The sequence below is a fragment of the Pinus tabuliformis genome, chromosome 9 (assembly GCF_031772625.1).
Source record: "Pinus tabuliformis cultivar Carrire ecotype Pingquan chromosome 9, CPIR1, whole genome shotgun sequence".
NCBI classification, from domain to species: Eukaryota; Viridiplantae; Streptophyta; class Pinopsida; order Pinales; family Pinaceae; genus Pinus; species Pinus tabuliformis.
Window position 1 is genome coordinate 888578204 of NC_142307.1, and position 23534 is coordinate 888601737.

Sequence of the window (23534 nt, forward strand, 5' to 3'; positions counted from 1 at the left end):
CATCATCATGCCGCACCATGTTGCACCCATCATCACTATGTTGCATTTCATCATGCTTCATCAATCATGACTGTACCCATCACTGTACTACATCATGTGCCATTACTGCACCATGTTGCCATACTGTCCAATGTGCTTGCTTGTTGTACCTTGCATGCTTGTTGTCCCTTGCATGCTTGTTGTACTATTGCTTGCTTCGTGTACTTGTTGCACCAAGTACCATAATGTTGTCCCATTATTCTTTTGTCTCATCATATGGTTGTCCCAACATCTTACAGTTGTCCCTTTGATCATTGCAACATCATATCATTGTTGTCCCATCATTTTGCAATTGTCCCTTTGATCATTCAGCATTATATCATTGCTGTCCCATCATCTTGCAGGTCTCGGTTGAATATTGCAGCACTATATCATTGCTGTCCCATCATCTTGCAGCTCTCCCTTGAATATTGCAGCACTATATCATTGTTGTCCCATCATCTTGCAGTTGTCCCTTTGATCATTGCAACATTATGTCATTGTTGTCCCATCGTCTTACAGTTGTCCCTTGAATATTGCAGCACTATATCATTGCTGCCCCAACATCTTACAGTTGTCCCTTTGATCATTGCAGCATTATATCATTGCTGTCCCATCATCTTGCAGTTGTCCCCTTGATCATTGCAGCATTATATCATTGTTGTCCCATCATCTTTCAGTTGTCCCTTGAATATTGCAGCACTATATCATTGTTGTCCCAAAAACAAGCTACTGCTCTAGCAATTAACTCGCTAGAAATTAACTCGGCCTCCAATGAGGAACTCAAGCCTCCTCCACGCTCTCTTAGAGCCTCCCTCTCTTGTTGCGGTTAGGGCAATCCATAAACTGCGTTAAGGTTCTAGGGCATCCATTTAGGGTAGAGACACTTTTCTAGGCTATGTTGAGGGCTTACATTGCTTCCCTTCTTGACTGCATATACCTCTTCATAGGTTATGTTAGGGCTTCTCCATAGGGCAGCGTTAGGGCTTCTCCATAGGGCAGCATTAGGGCTTCTCTTTTAGACCAGCAATTAGATCTCTCCTCACTGTGTTATGTAGGCTTCCTTTACTGCGTTAAGATCTCCTCCATGATAGCATTAGGATCTAGGGCAATGTATCCTCTTTAGATCTCTCCTCCCACCAAAACCCAAAGACAAGTGGAGAGGAAGAGATCACCCAAAGGATGTGTGTACAAATGACTTTCAAGGCACCTCTATTTTGAAGTAGCAAACTTCCGTAAATAACAGAAATAAGTAAATATTTATTAATAATTGAATGATGATTGTTTACAGTGAGGGTCCCTAGCTTATATATTGCCATGGGCACCCTTTTGGGAACGATCCCTTTTGTTTAATTAACCTAAAATTAAATAATTTTTACATAACATTGCCTTCCTCTCGAAAGAATGCTTTGTCCTCAAAGCATACGTAACGACAGATTTTGTTGACAAAATGATTCATTCTCCCAAGAAGCTTCTTCTTCGGGTAAGTCCTTCCACTTGATCAAGTATTCCTCGATTGTACAATGTCGAAGTTTTCTTTCTCTAGTAGATAAAATACCTTCTAGTTCTAGAATGACCCTTCCCTCATCATCCAGGGATGGAAGCATTGTTTGCGCTGATTGATGGTCGCCTAGTGCCCTTTTAAGGCAGGAGACATGGAAGACGTTGTGAACACGACTTTTCTCTGGAAGGCTTAAACCATATGCAACTTGGCTAATCTTTTTGTTGATCTGATAAGGTCCGTAGAACTTTGGTGCCAATTTGTTTTCTCCTTTCTGTTTTAAGGACAATTGTTTGTATGGTTGGAGCTTGACAAACACCCATTCTCCGACTTCAAACTCTCTTTCGGTTCTGTTTCGGTCTACTTGTTGTTTCATACGATTCCTCGCATTATTCAAGTTTTCTTTTAGCATTTGGACGATTTTTTGGGTTTCTTCTAGTTGATCATCAACATCAGGTAGATTTGTCTGGACAATAGCTAGATCCTTCCATTTTGGGGGCTCATATCCATACAAGGCTTGAAATGGTCATTTTTGCTGATGTATGATAAGTAGAATTATACCACCATTCAGCGAGATGCAACCATTGAGCCCACTTATTTTGTTTTTCTGTAGCGTAGCAACGTAGGTAGGCCTCCAAACATTTATTGACAACCTCTGTTTGTCCATCTGTTTGAGGGTGATAAGCGGAACTCATATTTAGGTAGGTTCCTATGTGGTTGAACAACTCTTTCTAGAAATCACCCTTGAATTTGGCATCTCTATCACTTACAATGACTTTCGAAAAACCATGTAATTTATATCTATTTTTGCAAAATATTTCAGCGATTTGTTTAGCTGAGTATGACTTCCTTATTGCCATAAAGTGAGCATATTTGGTGAGTCGGTCGACCACTATGAAAATCTTGTCCTTGCCTACATAGATAATAATAGATATACTTATCCCTGCGATCCCGATTCTGTTAGGTTTCCTGAAGAACATGGTTAGCATAGTTCTCTTAGTTCCATTAAACGGGTGGTTATCATCCCAACTTGTCCGAGCCGGGATACCCGATTACTCCATATGGATGGCCCGAGAACGTATCCGCAACTTGGTCTGATCATTGACTTGATCTGCTTTCCTCCCATCATTTCCGCTAGGTTGTTCTAGGGAGGGCTCGGGGCCCGATGGTGGCTTAGATAGCTGAGATAAGTCAAGCTGAACCATTCATTCATCGAGTGCTATATTACATATGTTATTTCGCAAGCAACAACCTATGTATGATGGCAGCCCCCTTGTCAGTCGAGCTGGGACTCACATAGTCGGTGGGCTTCAGGTCAATTGGGTCTGACGCTTGACGGAGCGGCCAAAATACGGGTAATCCCTCAATAAAGTCCATCGAAATTTCTTCCCATTTCTGATTTGGAATGTTTAAAGGGTGAAGTAATCCCAGTGTCGTAATATTTTCACTTTTATTCCTTTGACATGTGTCACACTCTGCTACATACTTCTGAATATCGCGACTCATTCCTTTCCAAAAGAAGGATTGACGTGCATTATAGTAAGTCTTAAAGAATCCTACATGTCCAGCTGACGGTGAATCATGTGATTCCTTGAGTATCTTAAATTTAAACTTGGAATTTGCATTTAGATAGATTCTTCCCTTGTACCATAGAATATCATTCTTCCATTCAAATTTTGAGTTGTTGGGAAGGTTATTGATTATCGTCGTTATTTCTGGATCCTTGGCATACTCACTTCGAATCTCGTTAAGCCATTCAAGAACAACAACTGAGATTGCAAGTAGTGTTGGTTCTTCGTCTTTCCTAGATAGGGCATCTGCTACTACATTGTCTTTTCCCCTTTTTTGTAGTATTTCCATGTCAAAGGCAGAAATTTTTTCAATCCATTTTTGTTGTTCTTCAAAAAGTGTTTTTTGTTGAAGGAGGTGTTGGAGACTATTATGGTCTATTCGAATGGAGAACTTACTTCCCAAAAGATTTTGCCTCCACTTAGCTAGTGCGTGCATAATAGCGAGCATTTCTTTGTTGTATGTGGACTTGAGGCGTTCTCTTTTATTGAGCTTCCTACTTTCAGCAGCTATTGGATGCCCTTCTTGCATTAACACTGCACCTATACCGAATCCAGAAGCATCACACTCAATGATAAATGGTTTAGAAACATCTAGTGTTGCCAATATGGGGGTATTAGACATAACTTCCTTTAATTTTTCAAAACACCTTCCTGCTTCCTCATCCCATAGCAATGAATTCTTCTTTAAAAGCTTTGTCAAAGGCGCAGTTATATGTGCATAGTTTTTAATAAACCTTCGGCAATATCCTGTCAACCCTAAGAACCCTCTTAGCTTGGATACATTAACATGTTTGGTCCATTCCTTTATAGCTTTGATTTTATTAGGGTCCACCTTTACGCCTTCATGGGATAACGTGTCCAAGGTATTCTACTTATTCCTTTCCGAAAATGCATTTGGATTTTTTTGCATAAAACTGATGCTCTTTTAGTAGTGTAAGAACTTTATCCAGATGTTGTAAGTGCTCTTTCCAAGTTCTACTATAAATTAAAATATCGTCAAAGAATACTAATACAAACTTCCTAAGATGTGGACGAAATAATTCGTTCATAGTTGCTTGAAACATTGTTGGTGCATTGGTTAACCCAAACGGCATTACTTTAAATTCATAGTGACCTTCGTGTGTTCGGAATGTCGTTTTTAGTATGTCTTCCAATTTGATTCTGATTTGATAATAGCCCGACCTTAAGTCCAATTTTGAGAAGTATTTTGCGCCATGTAGCTCATCCAACATTTCGTCGATAAAGGGAATTGGGAACTTGTTTTTAATTTTTATTTTGTTCAATCCTCTATAATCAACATAGCTTGAATGAACCATCCTTCTTCCTTACCGATACCACTGGAGCAGCATACGGACTTTTACATTTCAAGATGATCCCACACTTTAAAAGTTCTTGGATTAATCTCTCAATTTCCGTTTTTTGGTGATGTGGATATCAGTATGGCTTGATATTGACGGGGTCTGACCCTGCTTTGACTTCTATTGTATGCTCAATTTCCCCGTTAGGAGGCATTTTCATAGGTAGGTCTTGAAATACTTTTTCATGCTTCTGAATTAGATCTTGTATCTCTGGTGATTCTTCACTGATCATATTTGCAGATAACATTTCTAATTGGTGACATTGTGTTACATAAGCGGGTGCTCCTTTTTGAATCATCTTCATCATCTGAGATGATGATACAATTTAATTGTTTGGTGCTTGGAACCCGTGTAATTTGTACCTCTGACCCCCCATTTAAATCTTATGAATTGTACTTGGTGGTTGGCAACATAAGTGCCTAGAGTTCATAGCCATTGGATACCTAAGACTACATCTACTCCACCTAATGGTACAGTGAGGAACGGAGATTCTAAATTAAAGTCTTGAATCTGCAATTTGACCTTATGGCATTTCCCCACTTTTTCAATCTTCTTACCGTCAGCTACCATCACTTTCATGTTTGGTAATGGAAATGAAAAAATATTGAGTCTTTTTGCCACGGTTGCATCTAAAAAATTGCGTGCTACCAGAGTTGATGAGAACCACTACGTTGTTCTTCTTTATGTGTGCTTTTAACATTAAGGTCTGAGGTTGTGATATACCTGTCATAGCTGATAGTGACACTTGCAAAATACTTCCGTCATCTAATTCTGGTGAGAATTTTGGGGAATCTTCTATTTCTTCTATGTCAGAATCTTCACTGTTTGAATCATCAGTTGCCTCACAATTATATAGATTCTTTGGTTCTTTTCCCTTAGCACACCTATGTTTGGGGTCCCACTTCTCACCACAACATTTGCATTTGCCTTCTTTTATCCTTTGTATTTCCACATTAGATTTTTCACCTTCACGACGATGTGGTGGAACATATCTTGTATTATTTGAATCCACAGACTAGGGCACTCTTCGTCTTGAATATATTTTTTCCGGTTTTGACCACAATATTTGTTCAAATTTCTTTTCAGCAGTTTTTGCTTTTCGTCTTGCTACTTCTATTGACTTAATGTCATGAAGGTCAAGTTCTACTTGTAAATGAGTTTTAAGTCCGGAGATGTATGATTGAACTAGACGAGACTCTGATAACCCAGGTACTCGTGTCACTAAGGTTTCCCATTCTTGAGTGTACTCATCCACACTTCCTTTTTGTCGTAATTTGATGAGTGATGAAAAAAACTCTTTTTCCCTTACACCTTGGAATCTCTTTAAATTTCCTCCAACTGATGGCGATTGTCGTCTTCTTCCACCACATATACCAATTATATGCTTCTCCTTCCATTTTCATGGATGCGTGCCTAAGCCTTTCGTCATCATCGTTGATGTCATAAATCTCAAAGAATTCTTCTGCTTTATTTATCCATGCAACACTGTATTTTTTGTTTCCATCGAATTTAGGCATCTAGACTTTTGCCCTTCATTGATATGTCGCTAATGGTTGAGCGAAAAAAGGATGTTGATTAATAATGTATCCCAGAGTTGCTTATTTGAAACAATTGCGTTACTATTTTCTTGGTGGGGTGTTGCTGATTTTTTTGGAGATTCAGCTTTTTGAGAATCTGTTGATTTTGTTGAGTCTGATGAATTGTGCTCTAGATTTTCTCCATCTTCTTGGAGTAGTTGTTCGGGTGTAATATCATACTTTCTACATAAGTGGTTCAGCAATGCTAAGGTCTGATTTTGATTTATTTCGGTTTGGCTATGGTTCTGCCCCATCTATAGTTCTATTCGATTTGTCGTGTCCTGAAGTCTCTTGATATCGTCAGAATGCCCGTTAAAGTTGTTCTCGAAATCGGCTAATTTTTTATTGACATCATCAGAGTGGCTAGTAATCCTATTCTCCAATTCAATCAGTCTTTTATTGAAATCGGCCATTGACATGGAGCGAGTTTGCGAGGGTGTAAATATCTTTGTCAGCTTAATTTTTTTTTTAAATAATTAAATTAAATTAATTAATTTAATTATATGACATAAGTTTTTTAATTAATTAATTAAAAAATAAGAATTAATTAAATTAACGTTATATATGTAATTATAACTATATAATTAAAACTATAAATAATTATATATATATATATATATAATTAAAACTACATATAATTATAATTCATATATGTATTTATATATATACGTATGCGTATAGCGTATAATGGACAGTCACATCCCACCTCAAATGGTCACTTCCCACTTGAACTGTTTTGACCCTCGGATATCACCGCAAAGGGTTTGACGTACAGCGGACGGAGGTAGTGGCACGATGAGCGGATGGACAGCAGTCGGACAATGGACGAGGCTGTGGACAGCGAATGGACAGCAGTCGGACAACGGACGGAGCCGAGAGTACGCACGAGTTGCAGCTGTAAGTGCAATAGCGCAGAGGACAGCGAATGGTGGGGAGTGTGGGTAGCTTGGATGGGGGTCATATGGAAAGTATGGAGTGACCCGTATGGGTATGGGAAGTATGGTCAGCGGAAGTATGGACAGCGGTGGCCTGTGTGTGACGGTGGCAGCGAAGTCATGCAGGAAAAAAACAGTGAATGGTGTTTGGCACAATGGAAATGCGGTGAAATGAGGAGGCAGCAATCAGTAGGGACAATGGTTGGAGAACTCCATGACCTGTGCAGCGCTAAACCGAGGAGCAACCTGCTCTGATACCAGATGAAGTAGCAAACTTCCGTAAATAACAGAAATAATTAAATATTTATTAATAATTGAATTATGATTGTTTACAGTGAGGGTCCCTGGCTTATATACTGCCATGGGCACCCTTTTGGGAAAGGGCATGATCTTATGATCGTGCCCTTTCGTCTAATTAACCTAAAATTAAATAACTTTTACATAACATATTTATACTAAAACGTTAAGCACAAATACAGTTTATTTGGTTGCTGGCCGACCTTGACGAATTGTCCCATAACACAAATAAATTCATATCTCCATGAATACTTATCGGAATCAGATGATCTTTAGATCAATCCTACACCTCTCGATTAGAGGGATCCAAGAAAAATATTAGTTGCCATTAATAAGATGACCCATATGGAGTTTGGCCCTAGTTGCCAATTTTAACAATATGCCATGTCTTTAATGAGTGTGTAAGAGAGAGTATACTGTATCATTCAGAGAGAGAGAGAGAGAGAGTTAAGTAGTGCCATGTGATGTTACGAATAAAATACATAAAATAATGTAAAATAATTGTAAATAAAAATAATCATAAATAATGATTAGTTAATTAATAATTAAGTTGAAGAGGCATGTCTAAATGAGACATGACTCTTCATGAAAAGACGCTTGGTATATAAGCAAGCCTCTTGTTCTCATTGTAATCATTCTTATTCACATATTTAATATATAATATTTGTATCCTCGTGGATATCTTTATATTCCAAGTCTTTTGGAATAATTAATCTACAGAAGGAACTTTGTTCGCTTCATTTGGTATCAGAGCCACGTTGGCTGATCACCAGGACTTTGGCCATCAACCTCCTGACAACTTTGTTGTCATAATTCAAGCGCTTCGCTACAATTGGAGTTTCTTCGTCTTGCCATCAGGGTTTTTGCCACATAGAAAGAGTAAATATATATATATAAAGAGAAATTTTATATTCCAAAAAAAAAAAACTATATAAATTTTATATAATTATAATTTTATAATATATATAATTTATAATTATATATTAAAAAAATTATTATTATATAAAAAAATTTAAAAAAAAACAATAATAAAAAAAGGACCAGAATTAAAAAAGGGAGATAAAAGAAGTAAAAAAAAAAATATGGAATCTCTAAGTAATAAACAAAAACAATTCCAAAGAGATGTAGAACAAGTAATCACAATACTTGAGCGACAATATGCTGAGGAGAAAAAGAGAAGGGAATCCCTATTCCATTCTCTACATCCATCATCACTCCCACAGAATGATGTAATCCAGTGTACTGAGAAAGTGCAAGAAGATCAAGAGAATGGCAAAATAGTCAAAATCCAGCAAAACAAGAAAGCGTTAGAACACGAACATAAAGATCTTGTGGATATGCATTACAAAGAAATAATGGAAAAGGACGAAGAAATTTCTCGTCTCAAGGACCACGTCGAAAAATTACTGGCGCAAGTGAAGAAGACTAAGGTCACAAAAAAAGAACTCAAGAAGCACTTATCAGAACAAGAAGATGAAACTTTGCGTTTAAAGAACCTTAATAAAAATTTATTAGAACAAATTAGAGATCTAAAAGATGAAAATATTAAAATTTAAAACATTGAAAATAAGGTTGCTAAATCAGAAATCAAAGAACTTTTATGACTGAAAAACCATAATCAAAGTCTACTCACTCAAATTAAGAAACTTAAGGATGATAAGAAGGCATTAAAAGATAAGTTAGAACAATTCACTCAAGAAGAAGTATCGAAATCTACAGTCGCAACAATTCAAGTTGAAAATAAGGGAACAAATACCGATCCAGTGAATATGACTACTCAAGAAGACAAGTCAATTGAAGAAACGACACGCTTAGATGTTGCAGTTCAAACAATGAACATCCCCAGTGAATGTTCCATAACCAACTCAACAACATCTTCGCCAGAAGAAAATCTAAAAATTGCCACATGCCCAATAAGGGAAAGTAAAGTCCCATATCGGCATCTGAATCATGAGAATAGATGAATCAACCATGCTATGTATCTGAACCATTCAGAACCGAAACAACAAACTGATGTTCCAGATAATAGTGATGTAACCTCAATCTAGTCTTATGCTAACAACTCGTTACAAAATTCCAGTGATCAGAATACTATACAGAAGATTAATCTGGGAAGGTCTGATCCCTTCTCAGTGCAACAATTTTGTTTGTCACTAAGAAGATCATATCAACTTGTATCGACGAGGATGACTATTTCGAGAGAGAAAGACATTCGAAGCCGAAAAAGAGATCAAGCCTTTTCATCGACATGCTTTGAGGACAAAGCTTTTTGAGGAAGGAGGCAATGTTACGAATAAAATATATAAAATAATGCAAAATAATTGTAAACAATAATAATCATAAATAATGATTAGTTAATTAGTAATTAGGTTGAATAGGCATGTCTAAATGAGACATGACTCTTCTTGAAGAGACACTTGCTTGGTATATAAGCAAGCCTCTTGTTCTCATTGTAATCATTCTTATTCACATATTTAATATATAATATTTGTATCCTCATGGATATCTTTATATTCCAAGTCTTTATTAATCTACAAAAGGAACTTTGTTCACGTCATGTGAGTCATAAAGGGGAGAGGTGCGAAGAGATTGAGGTGATGAAGGTAAAGTGACTTGTAATTCCTTTTAATAATAATATCATAGTATTATAAAGGAAAATAATAATAATATTGATGATTAAGTCAAGATTGAACTATTAGGATTTATTAATGATAAGTTAAGTGATTTTCCTTCAACTATAATTGATTACCAATTGATGCAAGGTGATTTACTATTTTTGGAAAATCATACTTGAGCTGCTAGACATGACTTTATATTTTTAGAAAGTCATTCCAAAATTGTTAGAAATTAGATTTTATTTAAGGAAATTCATCCATGAGCTGCCAAATGTCAACAATTTTATTAGATCTTTTATGCCAAATTTGATTTATTTTACTTCAACAATTTATTAAAAACTGAGAAAATATTCATCTCGATTATTTTTAAAATTATTGATAAAATAAACACTTTGGTGTATTAACTCAAAAAATAAAATTCAGTGCAACATAAGAAAATCAATCACACTACAACAACAAATTTGTGCCCAACACAATCTTCCTTCGTATTAAATTTCTTAGAAAAAATTTAGCCTAGACCCACTTTGAAAACTCAAAAAAATACAATTGTTCAAAAACTGGAAATTGGCCCTAGTGAGAAAAATCGGCCTCAAGGAAATTGACCCCTAGAAATCAGCACTGCTAAAGAAACTTGACCTATGAAAAATTTAGCCTCCCTCACCAATAATTCAGCCCCCCTTTTCCCTTGTACGGCCCTTGCGCACTTTTTGGCATCCGAATATTTTGGCCCTCCAATAATTCAGCCATCCCCTTCAGTTGAGTCGGCCTCTCTCTTTGCTCACTTTGGCTTCTCTGAAATCTTCTCTCGAAATTCCCTGTTGTAATTCTTCTTGCATCTCTTTATTCTAATCGGGCCTCTAGCTCTTGAAAAAATCACTTCTTCAACATCATATGTCTTCAACTCTCCCTTAAGCTTGTTTTATAATTTCATTAAGCCAAAATTCCTAACCCTAATCTCCTAAGTAATCATTGGTTAGAATTAAATCCTAAGCCTCACGTCAAATCAACGGTTGAGATTATATCTAAGCCACTTAAATAATTTTAATATCTATCCTTAGAACTTTGGCCTAATTATTATACTTTTCTGAAGTTATCTTTAAGAGAGAAATCATAAAATCACTTATTCAACCAAGCAAACACTTAAAGAGGCAATCAAATATCTTCTACCTACTAAGACATCAAGCCAATGTAGACAACCTTCCGAGGCAACAAAATCAACATATTTCAGCAAAATTGTTCTCACTTCCTGGCATAAACAAATCTACAAGGATCCTTCAGATGCATGGAAAATTGATTTCAATCAAAATTGCAAGCTCTGTGACTGATTAATAATCTCGATTAGTATGTCCTATGAATAATGCTCCAACTAGCCATAAACTTTACGCAATTCATAAATGACAATTGTCAGCCTCTTCTTAGAAAGTTTCACATTGCATATGACATCCTAATTTACAGCAAAACCTAAGAAGACCATCACCAACATGTGCAAGCCATCCTTGCTATTCGTTAATAAACCAAACCATGGCCAAGATGAAGAAATGTTTTTCACCAAGACTCTACTCCTTTCTTTGTTAAGAATAAATTCCCTGATAGGACATGTAGACCATGAAAAAGACTCGAAAAAATGGCCCACACCTATAAATCTTATAGCCTAAAGAGCTAAAATCTTTCTAGATGCCAAGATCTTTAGTTGGAAGTTCATTCATCACTTCTCATGAGGATGACATCATTAGGCAGTGTCCCTGATCACTCTCCATGCTTGACTCCGCTACAAACACCTCTCCTCCTTGCCTTCTTCCTCTTCATCCTGTCTAACATACTTCTAGATATTTTCTTGCATCTTATCCTACTTTTGTTAGATTTCCTTGAACCCAACACCTAGTATTTAATTCCTAGAAAAACTTACTTAATAAACACACAGCTAGGTTCCTAACAAAATATTCAGTAGAAGCAAAATTACGCAACCAATCTCAATCACATATGACACAAAAATTTCTACCCAATCACAATTCTTCATTAATAAATTAATCTGAACCTCCTTGGGCTCTCGTCCTGGCAAAATGGCCCAATTGAGAAATTACATATACAACAATAAACCTAGAGTTATCTAGCTGAACAAACCCTATATTTTTCCTTTGATATTTCTCAATTGATCTGGATCTATCTACCTTGTTGCTCCTTGCACCTTCCTCAGACCCGACACACTGGAGTATCACACTCTTCCTCCTTAAGCTAGTGCCACTATATCTGTGTCTTCTCCCTCTCCCTAGCCTTTCTTTTATAACTTTGCATTGATCTAAATCCTAACCCTAACCCTAATCTCAAAGTGATTGAAAGTCGAGAATAGATCTCACCTCACTTAAGATCAATAGTTAAGATTAAAACTCATTAAATTAAATTACTTTACTTTTCCTAAGCTTCTATTAGCTCAATAACCGAACATATTAATGTGTATTTTTTCCTAAGTTAGACTAAGTTACATTAGCAACTTGCTCAACCTAGAGCAAGTGTTCTAAAGTGATGTGGGTGACTTAACCACGACTAGACACAAGGCCTGTGCAAAAGTACATGTCCGAGCTACAAAAAACAACACTCCCTCTTAGCAAGGGAGGTACTTCTACCCTCTGGAATTGTCTTCGATCCTGAATCTATATCTATTACCTTGGCTAATCCCTCTAAACTGGAATCCTTCTATATCGCCTAGTATAAAAATATCCTCGAAGTCAAACTCCCCTAGGCGTTGTTCCTAGAAGCCTCCTGCTCCTGAACATCATTCTTGACAGACTTGGAGGAATTTGTCGGCTACTCCTCGTTGCCTGAATGTAAAGATTAACTCCCTCTAAGTACCACAACCTTCAAAGCTTCCCCCCCTTGTTCTCTTTCACTACAATGCTTCTTTCCATTACTCCTGCACTAAGTCCTAACATAGCTGTGGATCTATCTTAGTACTTTGAGACACCTACAAACTATGTTGTCAATCTTGCGACTAGCACATCGTCCCTCTCTCCCGCTAAGCATTGATCTTTGTCAATCCTACTGACAAACTTTGTTGGTATTATCCTTTGTACCATGCTCTGCCAACTAAACCCTACCAACACTCACAGCCTGTCACAGCAAATCCTCGGCCTAGCAAGTCGTTGTTGCCCACTGCATCATGTCGTTACTCAATCATGCTTAGCATGGCACTCTGCCTAGCGACTCCTTGTTTCCCATTGGATCACGTAGCTACTCAATCATGCTTAGCATGGCACCCTGCCCAGCGACTCCTTGTTGCCCACCGTATCATGCAGTTACTCAATCATGCCCAGTGCGGCACCCTGCACACGGCACAATCCTCATTTGCACCCACAACTTGGGTTGTTATCCAAGCTTCTTTGGTGGCTCTAGTTTACCGATCTCCTTAGTCTAGACTGGTTGACTCCTGCAATCATCGATCCCATCATACCTCTATGCACCTTACTGACAGCTTGCCCATGCTTTGCAGCACATAGTTACTTGGTGTTTGCGTCCAACCACCTCACACATGCTTGAACACCAACAACCACTTCCTTTGTTGTCGAATGTCGGGAAGAATATCTCAATCCTTACTGAACCTAGTCCTTGGTTGCATGTCGAAACTTGTCCACGCCCCAAGTCCCTCTGTAGCAGTGACTGTGCGACCATAGTTGTGACAACCAACGCAGCTTGCTTCTACCAGTAGTAATCCTACCCATAGCCCAACGCACCAAACTACTCCTTGATTTCCTACCAGCGGCTATCAGCCTACCTAAAGCCCATGCATTGTAGCTCTTGACACCAACTTGCACACAACGCTCCTCTACCACAATTGTTCCTCTATGCCTACAAACTACTCACATGATCATTGTCCTATTGTAGTACACTACTGTGAACCCACTATCGACCTATTGTTAGGCCATCCCCGCCAACAATTGTCTTTCCCAACGACTCAGTTCGATCATTAGTTGCTTCAATCAACTTGTGTCGACTAAGGCTAGCTTCTGCTAGCTACAACATGTCGGCCCCGCTTTGTTGCTTTGCTCCCAAACTACCTTGGTCGACACTTTCACGACCCAATCTTCATATTCATCGACGAAATCTGACCCCCGCAATATGCTTTTAGCTGGTCATTGTCAACTACTCTTCCTGCACCGTGACCATTCTCTAATGGTTGTTATGTCCCCTGCAACCACTCCTATCCGCATTGAATTGTGGACGATCCATCTGTGTGACGATCGATAGTCGTGGCCATTTCCTTGTTTCTAGCTCAGTCCAACTGCACCCACATCCTGACCGTATCTGACTAGCAGCTCTTGCTAACAGCTCAATCAACAATTGGCTAGAACTTTTCCTCCACCCTGCCACACCTCAACAGCACACTTCCTTCGTGCCCCTAACAACCATGTCCTTGAATCATGATGTTGTTTGCACGTGACAGAGTGACTAGCAGCTGGGTGTTCTGGTCCTTCAATAGTCGAGCAACTCTTGTGCTCAATCATCCTGGCGACTGAATGCTACTGCGGTGGTTAGGTGTCTCGTCAAGCCTATCAGCCACCCACGGCCTTGTTACCCACCAAAATAGGTAACCCTACAGAAGTATATTTTTCTCCTGCATTTGATCGTCGGGACAAATGGGATAGCCACTGTTCTCAAGGCGAAGGCCTTGATGCAATGTCTATCTAGAATGGACAGGATCCTGGCCTTCCAGACCACAAAGTTGGATGCCTCGTCCAACCTATCCTGATCCCTCAGTCCATTCATGGCCATTTCTCTGCTCTTCCTTTCGACTCCTCCGAGTCTCTACTTCCTTCTAGAAGTTCTCTCTTTGACTCCCTCTAAGTCTCAATTTCCCTCCTGGAAATTTGCCTGCTAACCGTATAGTCACACCTCTCCGATCTCTATGCACCTGCAACACTGATCTGGATTTCTTGGCTAGAAATCTGCCTAGGCAGCGACTCCCTCTACCTTTGTTTTGCCCCATTAGGTATTGTTCAGTCTCGGCAGCAACAGCACCCCACCAGCTTCACTCCTTGCAATCTGCCCAAAGCTTCCTAAGCCCCAGCAAATGAAAGACTGAGCCTCTAGGCTCTGCGCAATCCCGACATTGGCTGAAATGCTCCACTAGCCAATTGCGTCAGCCCTCGTGGTCTCTGTGTAGCTCTTCGTGAGCCTTTTCTGCCCTCCTCAGCCTCTGCGCTTACCTCTCTCTAGCTCGAACTAATGATGCAATCCCTCTGCGTCAACCCTTCTCCGCCACTTTCTGCTACGAACAACTTCTGTCACTCGAGACAAGTGTTTCTGCTGCAAATGCTCTACTTCAACTGGTGCCTTCAGCTCTCCTGTGATTTGCAACCATGCTCTGATACCATGTTGAAATTTCTAAGTATCACCTGTTAGAAATTTCATCTGTATTCTCTGGTTTATTTCGCCTACTTGTTTAACTATTAACAAGTTATTTAACTATATAAACACTGAAATAAACACAATACAGTCTCAACCATCTACAGATCAACAGCTGAAAGAAATAGCAAACACACAAGTGACACCGTTATTTTTGGACAATGCGTCCTCGGAAAAACCCAACTTGGGAAAACCGATGCAACAATTCTGAGGGTTATTTTCTTATGCAGTTTATCTGAGTACAACTGGGTGCCAAACTAGCACACCCGACAGAGAAAATAATCCGAGAGTAATACCTCTCTATTCAGAAGCAGATATTCAGAAAATTTGGCCCACAAAACCCTCTCCAACACAATTGAAGCACTGCGTCAGCCCTCCTGGCCTCTACGTCATCCTGAAAACCCCTTATGTCAGCGCTCTAAGGCTCTGCGCAGCCTCTCTGGCTCTCTACATCGCTCCAGCAGCGTCTATGTGGATGACGCAGGCCCTCCTGGCCTCTGCGTTGTCTCTGTTAGCCTCTGCGTAGCTCCCTCTGGCATCTATGTCTGCCTCTCTACCTTTGCGCTGGTCTTCCAGCACTATCTTTGCCTCTCTGTTTCGTACTCACTACCCCTCGCAGCAAACTGATCATTGATTTGACTTTTCTTAGCAAACCCTGCTCTACAAAATCGAATGACTGATCACTCTGGTGTATTCTACAACTAACCCTCAAGCCTCCTCTTATACTTTTGTTGTTGGTCCTTCAGCGGCCGAGATTACATCTCTAATCAACAACTAAGATTAGATTTGGCTTGATCCATGTCCTTTAGAACCTTCTAACTCAATTTTATATTAATACCCATTAATATTTTATTTTTCCTAAGTTTAGACTTAGGAACTCCATTAAAAATATTAATTATTTTAATATCTCCTCAACCGCGTAGAATCTGCCCAAACCATTGTTGTGTCTTCGAGATCTCATGTGCTTTAGCCTCTCCACCAAATTTCATGGCTAAAGCACGTCCGATGCTACCCAAAATCAACAACTTAGACTCAGCAACTATAAGGGATTTCAACTTTATTTTGCAGCTAGTTGAATGTGGGGGCCACCCACATGAGAAATTCGAACTTGGCCATTCGATGAGCTTGGAGGGAATCGAATGGGTGGATGGAGGGACCCACATGAGGCTAACGGGACCCAAGGCGATAAAAAGAGCATCAACTCTCATTTTCGACCATCTGGAGCATTTGCAAACAAACACTTTGTTGCTTAGCGAGTCTACCAACTGTTTAGCCACGAATCTCTCACGCGGGAGATTCAACCTCTTCCACAGGAGTTTCAAGAGTTCAGCAAAGTCACATACTTCAGCCAACAGCGTAGAAAGGGGAACAACATATTTCTTGGGCAGTCAACAACACGCAGGAGGAGTTGGAAGCCAGCAAGGAGGTTCATTGCTTGCTGGGAGTTCCGAGAGCTGAGGAGGCTAATTGTTGAGGACATTTTCGCTGGGATTTGCAGCCAGCTAGACCAGTGCATAATTTGTACGAATTCCTGGGCAGGGGGCTTGCGCAGAGGCCTGTACCAGCAATTTCGTGGGCTTTGGGAGAGTAGTTAATATTGGCCAAGAGCCATTTGGGGAGCTAGGAGTTGGATAGCACAAGTAAAACTAGGATTTCAAAAGTGTTTACAAAGGGATTTGCAGGTTGCTTCCTACAAGTCGAATTTGGCAGCAGAAGCTAGGAAGAGGCTCCAAGGAGGCTGAAAATCCAAAGTCAAAACCAGTGAAATTCCCTTCTAAGTTTTTCTGGGTTTTGTCCAAAGAGTCAAGGGTAGAGATATAATTTTTTGGGTAGTTTTTGAGCACCTTCCAGCAGGTCGAAGTTCAGCAGGGCAGCAGTTCACTGGCGCAGCGCAGCGTTCAACACAGCATTTTCTCACTTAGGTTTTGTCAAGCTTGTCCATTGAGAGAAACACAGGTGCACCATTCCATTTCATAATATATCTAGCCTTCTGATTTTTAATAATATGGCTCAGCAATTCCGGATTTGCAGCATTTTCATGGATGTCTAATGTGCTCTTTTATTTTTATACGCTGCTGCACTTGTTATTTGCTTAATATGACTCATATTCCTACGTAGAAACATTACAAGTTCCCACTTTGATCCAGCTCTAATCATCATACCATCAGGTCTGTAAAGCAAGGCTCGCTTGCCACTTCAGTATTCTATGAATCTATGTGATAGAAGCAAATGTAAGAGATTATTTTGTTAGAGCTCAAGCTGACCAGTAAATTTGTATGGCTTCCTCGGTAGGGGCAATTTACTGGCAGTCATTTAGTTGAGAAAATTATTTTGTATTATTATATGAAAATACAACTCATATTATACAGACTTTATTGCACCAATGGTAACAAGATATTTTCTATATTTCGAACAGAACCAAACTTAAGACAATCTTGCGTACAATTAAGACAAACTGCAGAGATTCTAGCACTAAAACTGAAGGATGTTGTCATAGATGTGTGAAGATGGACCTAACCCAATACAGTCAAATCTGCAAGCCAGGATATCCGATGTTCATATTAAAGTTTTCAAAAGATTTTTCCTAACTTTTCTGAGCTTTGCTGATTTTTCCCATATTCCTGAGTTGATGATCCCCACTGATTGCTTATCCATTACAGAGCTTTGCAACACCAGTCTATAGTAGAAAGCAATTTGTGCAACCCAGATTGTCAAAAACATTTAGCACAATTGCAATCCATCCAAGAGTCAGTTCAGTAGAAACAAACATTCCAGATAAAACAAAGATTAATAAAGACCTAGATGAGAGTAAATTAAACAATACTTACTTAAAACTGCGTCCATTATGTGTGAGGAGAAGATATTCAGGGACCTTCACTACTTCAGAATTACTAGATTTCAGTTGAATGTACTCTTCGAAAGGAACTAATATTTCCAACTTGTCAGTGTCTTCATGAAACTTTGGTTCAACCTGCACAGTCCACTGGCAAAACATCCCCGTAGTTGAGATTCAATTTCACAATAACACAGCAACCTAATGTCCAGACAAACTAGCAATGAAAGAGCAAACAAGTTTTCAAAATAGATGGATCATAAGCCCATAATGAACCTCAGCATACTCAAAGGAAAAGAAATTTTTTAATGTCCACAAGTGACCAGAATAGGTCAATGATACTAAGATAAGATAAGAGATAAATTTATTAATGTCCACCAAATGACTACAAAAGTAGGTCAATGGGACTGAAGAAGAGTACAATCAGTACGAATACAAAGTGGGAGTGGAAGTGCAGCTCCTAGAAAATGCAGAAAATGACATAAAGAAAGAAAGAAACAAGCAGTAGTGCTGCCATGACATGCATATAAAAGACTATGGTATGATACAAAATAATCAATAGCCTAACAAGAAAGAATGAGTGAGATAGGAAGATCTGGCAATGGAGCTAAAGATGTCAAGGGCTCCTGTTTCTGATTGTTGTTTCATGATTCTATGAAACAACAATCATCCTCCTAAGGACAGAACTAGAAGAGGAAGAGAGAATAGAGGAAATACTTATAAGTCAACTGAAAGAAAGGGAAAGGAATTGTTAGAAGCTAGAAGTAGAGGTTGTTTCCCTGAGAAAAGAACAAGAGAAAGAATACTCAATTGAATGAGAGTTTAAAATTTGTAAAGGGCACTATAGCATTAGATAACATTCTCAACTGCCAGAAGTCTCCTTCTATCAAAACAGGTCTTGGCTATAAACGAGACTTTCAAGGGAGAATCAAGCACAAAGATATCAGAAAAAGAAGAATGGCAAGGGAGCGAACTGGGCACTAGCTCGCTGTCAAAGTCCCTTAGAATCAGCGGTTGGTCCAGGCACATGATCTTGGGGGGATGTAGGAGCAACTTAGCAAGGGATGCTCCTAGCATCCAAGATTGAAAGAAAGAAACTCGAAATAGATATATAGCCGCTCCTATGAAACTGGGAGGTAATTGAACGGGCCAAGGGCACCCTACACTAGAACTGTCAAGAGCTGGTCCCTCTGATGCTCTAAAGACATGTGAACTGATGTATTGTTCCACATCGCCAAACTAGTCTCGATGATATCCACCGATCGTCCAAAGGGGGAGGCTGAGAAGAGACCTAAGATCTCACCCTTCTATTGTCGAGTGCACCCTCATTTCTGCTCATTGCTCCTTGTTTTGATCTAACAAATCGATATGAAAGTATGAGGTTATCATCCTAGTCATCCCAAGGCACGGCATGGTGTGTAGGAACTGACATCTATGGCTGAAAATCTACTTGATGAAGAGGGATAAGCATCACTAATCTTGGTACTTGAAGAAGGTAGAGAGGGAGCCTCTTCAATCCAAATATAGGTAGTGATAGCTTCCTTTGATCTCATAGTATAGGGGGCACCTAAAAATGAGGTGTGTCTCTATCTTTGGCTCCTGTAGGTGGCACATTTGGCAAATACCATCCGACCGTGGTATATGATGGTCTACCTCTATCCAAGATTCTAGAGTCTATGAGAACCAACTAAAAATTGTCCTTGCGAAATCCTAAGCAAATGCATCCAAAATTGATGAGTGTAAGGGAAGCAGACTATAATGCCATCATGCAACCCCAAAAAATGCTCTGGGTAGGACATCTTCGAGCCCGGAATTATCAAAGGTGAGCTCCAAGCGACCTGAATGTACATTTTGTAGACATCCACTCTAATTGCCTAATTCAATACCTATCCAGTCAACAAAAGATGGATCAGTGCACCAAAGGAGAATATGATTGGGAGAAGGTGCTCTAGGGAGATAGTTAAAGACTGGAGAAGTCGAGATGCCCCTGAGAACCAACCTCAAGCACGTCCTAAGGGGGTGGATTCGAGGCAAGAGCCTTTGATGAGCAAAGAACAAGGTATAGATACCTCTCTCTCTCTGTTTCAAAGTCCTTGAAAGACTTAACTTTATGAAGGAAAGGGACTAGATGGAAAATGACCTCGAGGCAAAACGGGTGTACAACAAACTCGACCTAAATAATGGGCTATGGAATTGTCCGCTTATAATGGATGATGCATCTAAGAAGTAGGGTCTAGAATCTCAACAAGTTGGCCCAACCCATCTGCAACAAGCTCATCCCTCATACTTTCGAGCCATAAAAAATTGTGTCTAATAATCACCTCCATTAGGTGAAGTTTGGAGATGTCCTGAAACTAACTCTAGAAACATTGTCTCTCAATGAGGGCTAGAGAGTCATATCCTTTACTAGGCTAAGGCTAGAGGGCTTGTTGCATACCAAAATAAGGCCCACAGGCACAAACTATACCCCCTAGTAGGTGTAAGTTGTGGTGATCTTAATCTCGATAGCCAAGTAGTAGAAATGTATGTTTGTAAGGGATCTCTTCAAACATTGTTTTTACCCAGGTTGACCATCAATCGTCAAAGGTAAAAAAAGCTAAATAGTGAGATGATCCATCGCTACATGCCCTCAAGGGTAGAAGCCAAGAACAGCAATCAACCATGAGAAGGAGGAGCAAAATCAACACCTAGTTTAGAAGGCATCCATCTCCCTCCTGGATATGCTTATGTAGGAAAGACTCTAGCATATCAATATAGATCTCGAAGAGGGTCAGTGAAAGGGGACATCCAATTTTACGTGATGGAACTTTGGATGAAATTGGAAAGGCAATTTGTCATCCTCCGCCTGCTACCCACCACCCATGGGTGACACGCATAGGAGAATGTTTTCTCCTAGATGGTCCTCAGCCGACAACTAGCAGCCATTTGCAGCCACCAAATACCTCAATGTGCCACCATCTCTGCCACTTGAGCCAACCATTATGATTCCTCGCCCATCTGTTATGATCTTATGTTTGAAGGTGGGCCTTCCAACCCCAAAGGTATGGCTTTCATTATGTAATTAGCTATTTTTGATTACTTATCATGGACACTTCTAAGCATAGATTAGTGGGGGGATTCGACGAAAAGAATAGGCTTGGCTTGTACTTTTATCCCCTTCTCAAATTTGGTGGTTAACCTTGTATCTTAGTCCCGTTGGATCTCCTTTATTGGCTATTAGCTTTAGAAGTGCCACTACATGGGAAATCTCGATTTTGGTTGCGTGGTCCCGCTTCCCGACACCACATACATCACTCCCCTCCACTCATTATAACCCCTTTTCACATATTTCCCATCCAGGTCCACATTTGTCCATTGGGTCCACAAGGAGTTAGCCTCCCCCTCCCCTTGTCCACACTTTGGGTCAGGCCTGGAACGATGTGTCAGAGGTTGATGCGGCTAAAAAAAAGTAAAAAGCATAATTTGGCTACTCTCTACAAGAAATGTACCATAATATGCAAAAGATGGTCGAGACATACAAATTTAGCATGTGGGCAAAAGCCATCATGAGCTCTACCCCTATCATCATTGTTCATCACCCTGGTTCCTAGGGCCCCTCATATTCGCCCCCCTACATCATTAAGGAACCCATGATTGTCCCAACCCTTAGTGATCGATGAACTACCCAACCTTAAGGGGGTATTCACTGCTATATCATTCACATCATGCTCTCATCCACTACAGCCCCAAACAGTTATAAAAGAAAAATCAATAAAGGTAAAAGACATATGAAGAAGGGTGGAAAAACAAAGGTCAAGGTAACTCATGTACCATGATTTCTCCCTCCTACATTCAGACACCCAAGTGTGGGATTCCCTTATCTTAGCTATGTTAATTTTTCATAGGGCGACATTGTACTTTGCTATGATAGTTGCATTTCATCATAAATACATTAAGTTCACCCCATATCATCATTCCATTATTCATATCTACACCATTATACATCAGCATATGCAATTACATAGAAAGAAACAACATCACCATCATCATCAATGTAGCGGAATATAAAAGGAACAGTAGAAGAAAGCATGCACACACATAGAGACACCAGGATTGGTCTGAGACCAGGGCAAAACCCACTATGGGGAAAACCCTTGCAAATCTTCTTCTTCTTAGATCGTCATCAAATGATGCAGCAAAAGAGATTACAATGATCCATAACTTTATCTATCCAACAAAACAATAATGATATATATGAGACAAATCTAATCATGTTAGGAATCAGAATCCTCATATTGATGGTTGTAATGTGTTGTCACAAACTGATGTCAACTGTTGTATATTGTTGTCACTGTGTCGAACACTGTTGAATATTGTTGTATATTGTTGTCACTATGTCGAACATTGTTGAATACTGTTGTCACTGTCAATGAGCCCAATACATATGTTTGCAACGGAAACTAACAAATCAGATCTACAAATCTACAAATTTGTATAACAGTATAGAGGAACTCAGATCTACCTGATCACTAAAGTCGACTAAAGCCAAGATGTCAAACCCTAGATTTGAACTCGGGTCACTCTCATCCAAACTGTCTGTGTGCGACTAAAACTTCAGGGTCGCTCTCATGAATACAGTATGCGAGCGACTGTGACTGCAGAGTCTCTCTCAGGAGATCTCTATGTGTGCGACTCTCGCACTGAATTGCAAAGACCCAAAGTTGCTCCCTTAGCGAGTTGTGAGAGCGACCCAAGCCAAAGTCGCACCCTTGTTGGGTTGTACTAGCGACTGAGATGATAGGGTCACTCCCAGGGCGACTGGGGACCAGAACCTTCCGATCTGCCACTGAACACTGAGTCGCTCCCATAAGTCTTTGTGCCAATGTCCAAGGGTCTATAGCCACTCTAATAGGCTTCTGTACCAGCGACCAAGGACTAGAATGCCCTATTCTGTGCCAACGATCGAGATCCAGAAGACCCTAACCCAAAGCAAACCTTTCGCCTATGATTTTGGACCCTTGAGTGAACTCCTTTCGTCGAACCTATGTGAATCAAGACAAAAGAGAAGAGAAGATGTGTCCAAATGATCTTGAGGTCTCTTCTATTTATAATATTTCCTAAGGGGTCACTTAGGGGTAAGACTGACCCAAGCAGTTACTCACGTGGTTAGGGCCGACCCATTCCAAAATACGTGTGAATAAAATAGTTCATAACTCAACTTCTGCTTAACCAAATTGGGTGATCATTAGGTCGATTTTGGTCCTATCAAAAACAGGAATCTAATGCAATCATTATCTTGGTCATTTGAGTTGTCCAAGGTGGAATTTTACCGTAGTTGCAAAAATTAACACTCCCTCTCAACCAGGGAGAATTCCACCTGCCAATATCTGTCCATCGAACAATATGCCATTCTGGAATCTTCGAGTGTCATCACGAATCATCACAAATCATCT

General features: G+C 39.7%; 1 protein-coding gene across 2 annotated transcripts in view; it reads right to left on the minus strand.

Moving 5' to 3' along the window:
• TPP2 (tripeptidyl peptidase ii) overlaps positions 1 to 23534 on the minus strand; it is a 531975-nt gene that overhangs the window by 334953 nt on the left and 173488 nt on the right. For both annotated transcript variants that reach the window (XM_089443702.1, XM_089443703.1), the window contains one exon: positions 18098 to 18252. In XM_089443702.1, coding sequence (XP_089299828.1) covers positions 18098 to 18252 — 155 coding nt within the window. The remainder of the gene's footprint in view (positions 1 to 18097; positions 18253 to 23534) is intronic.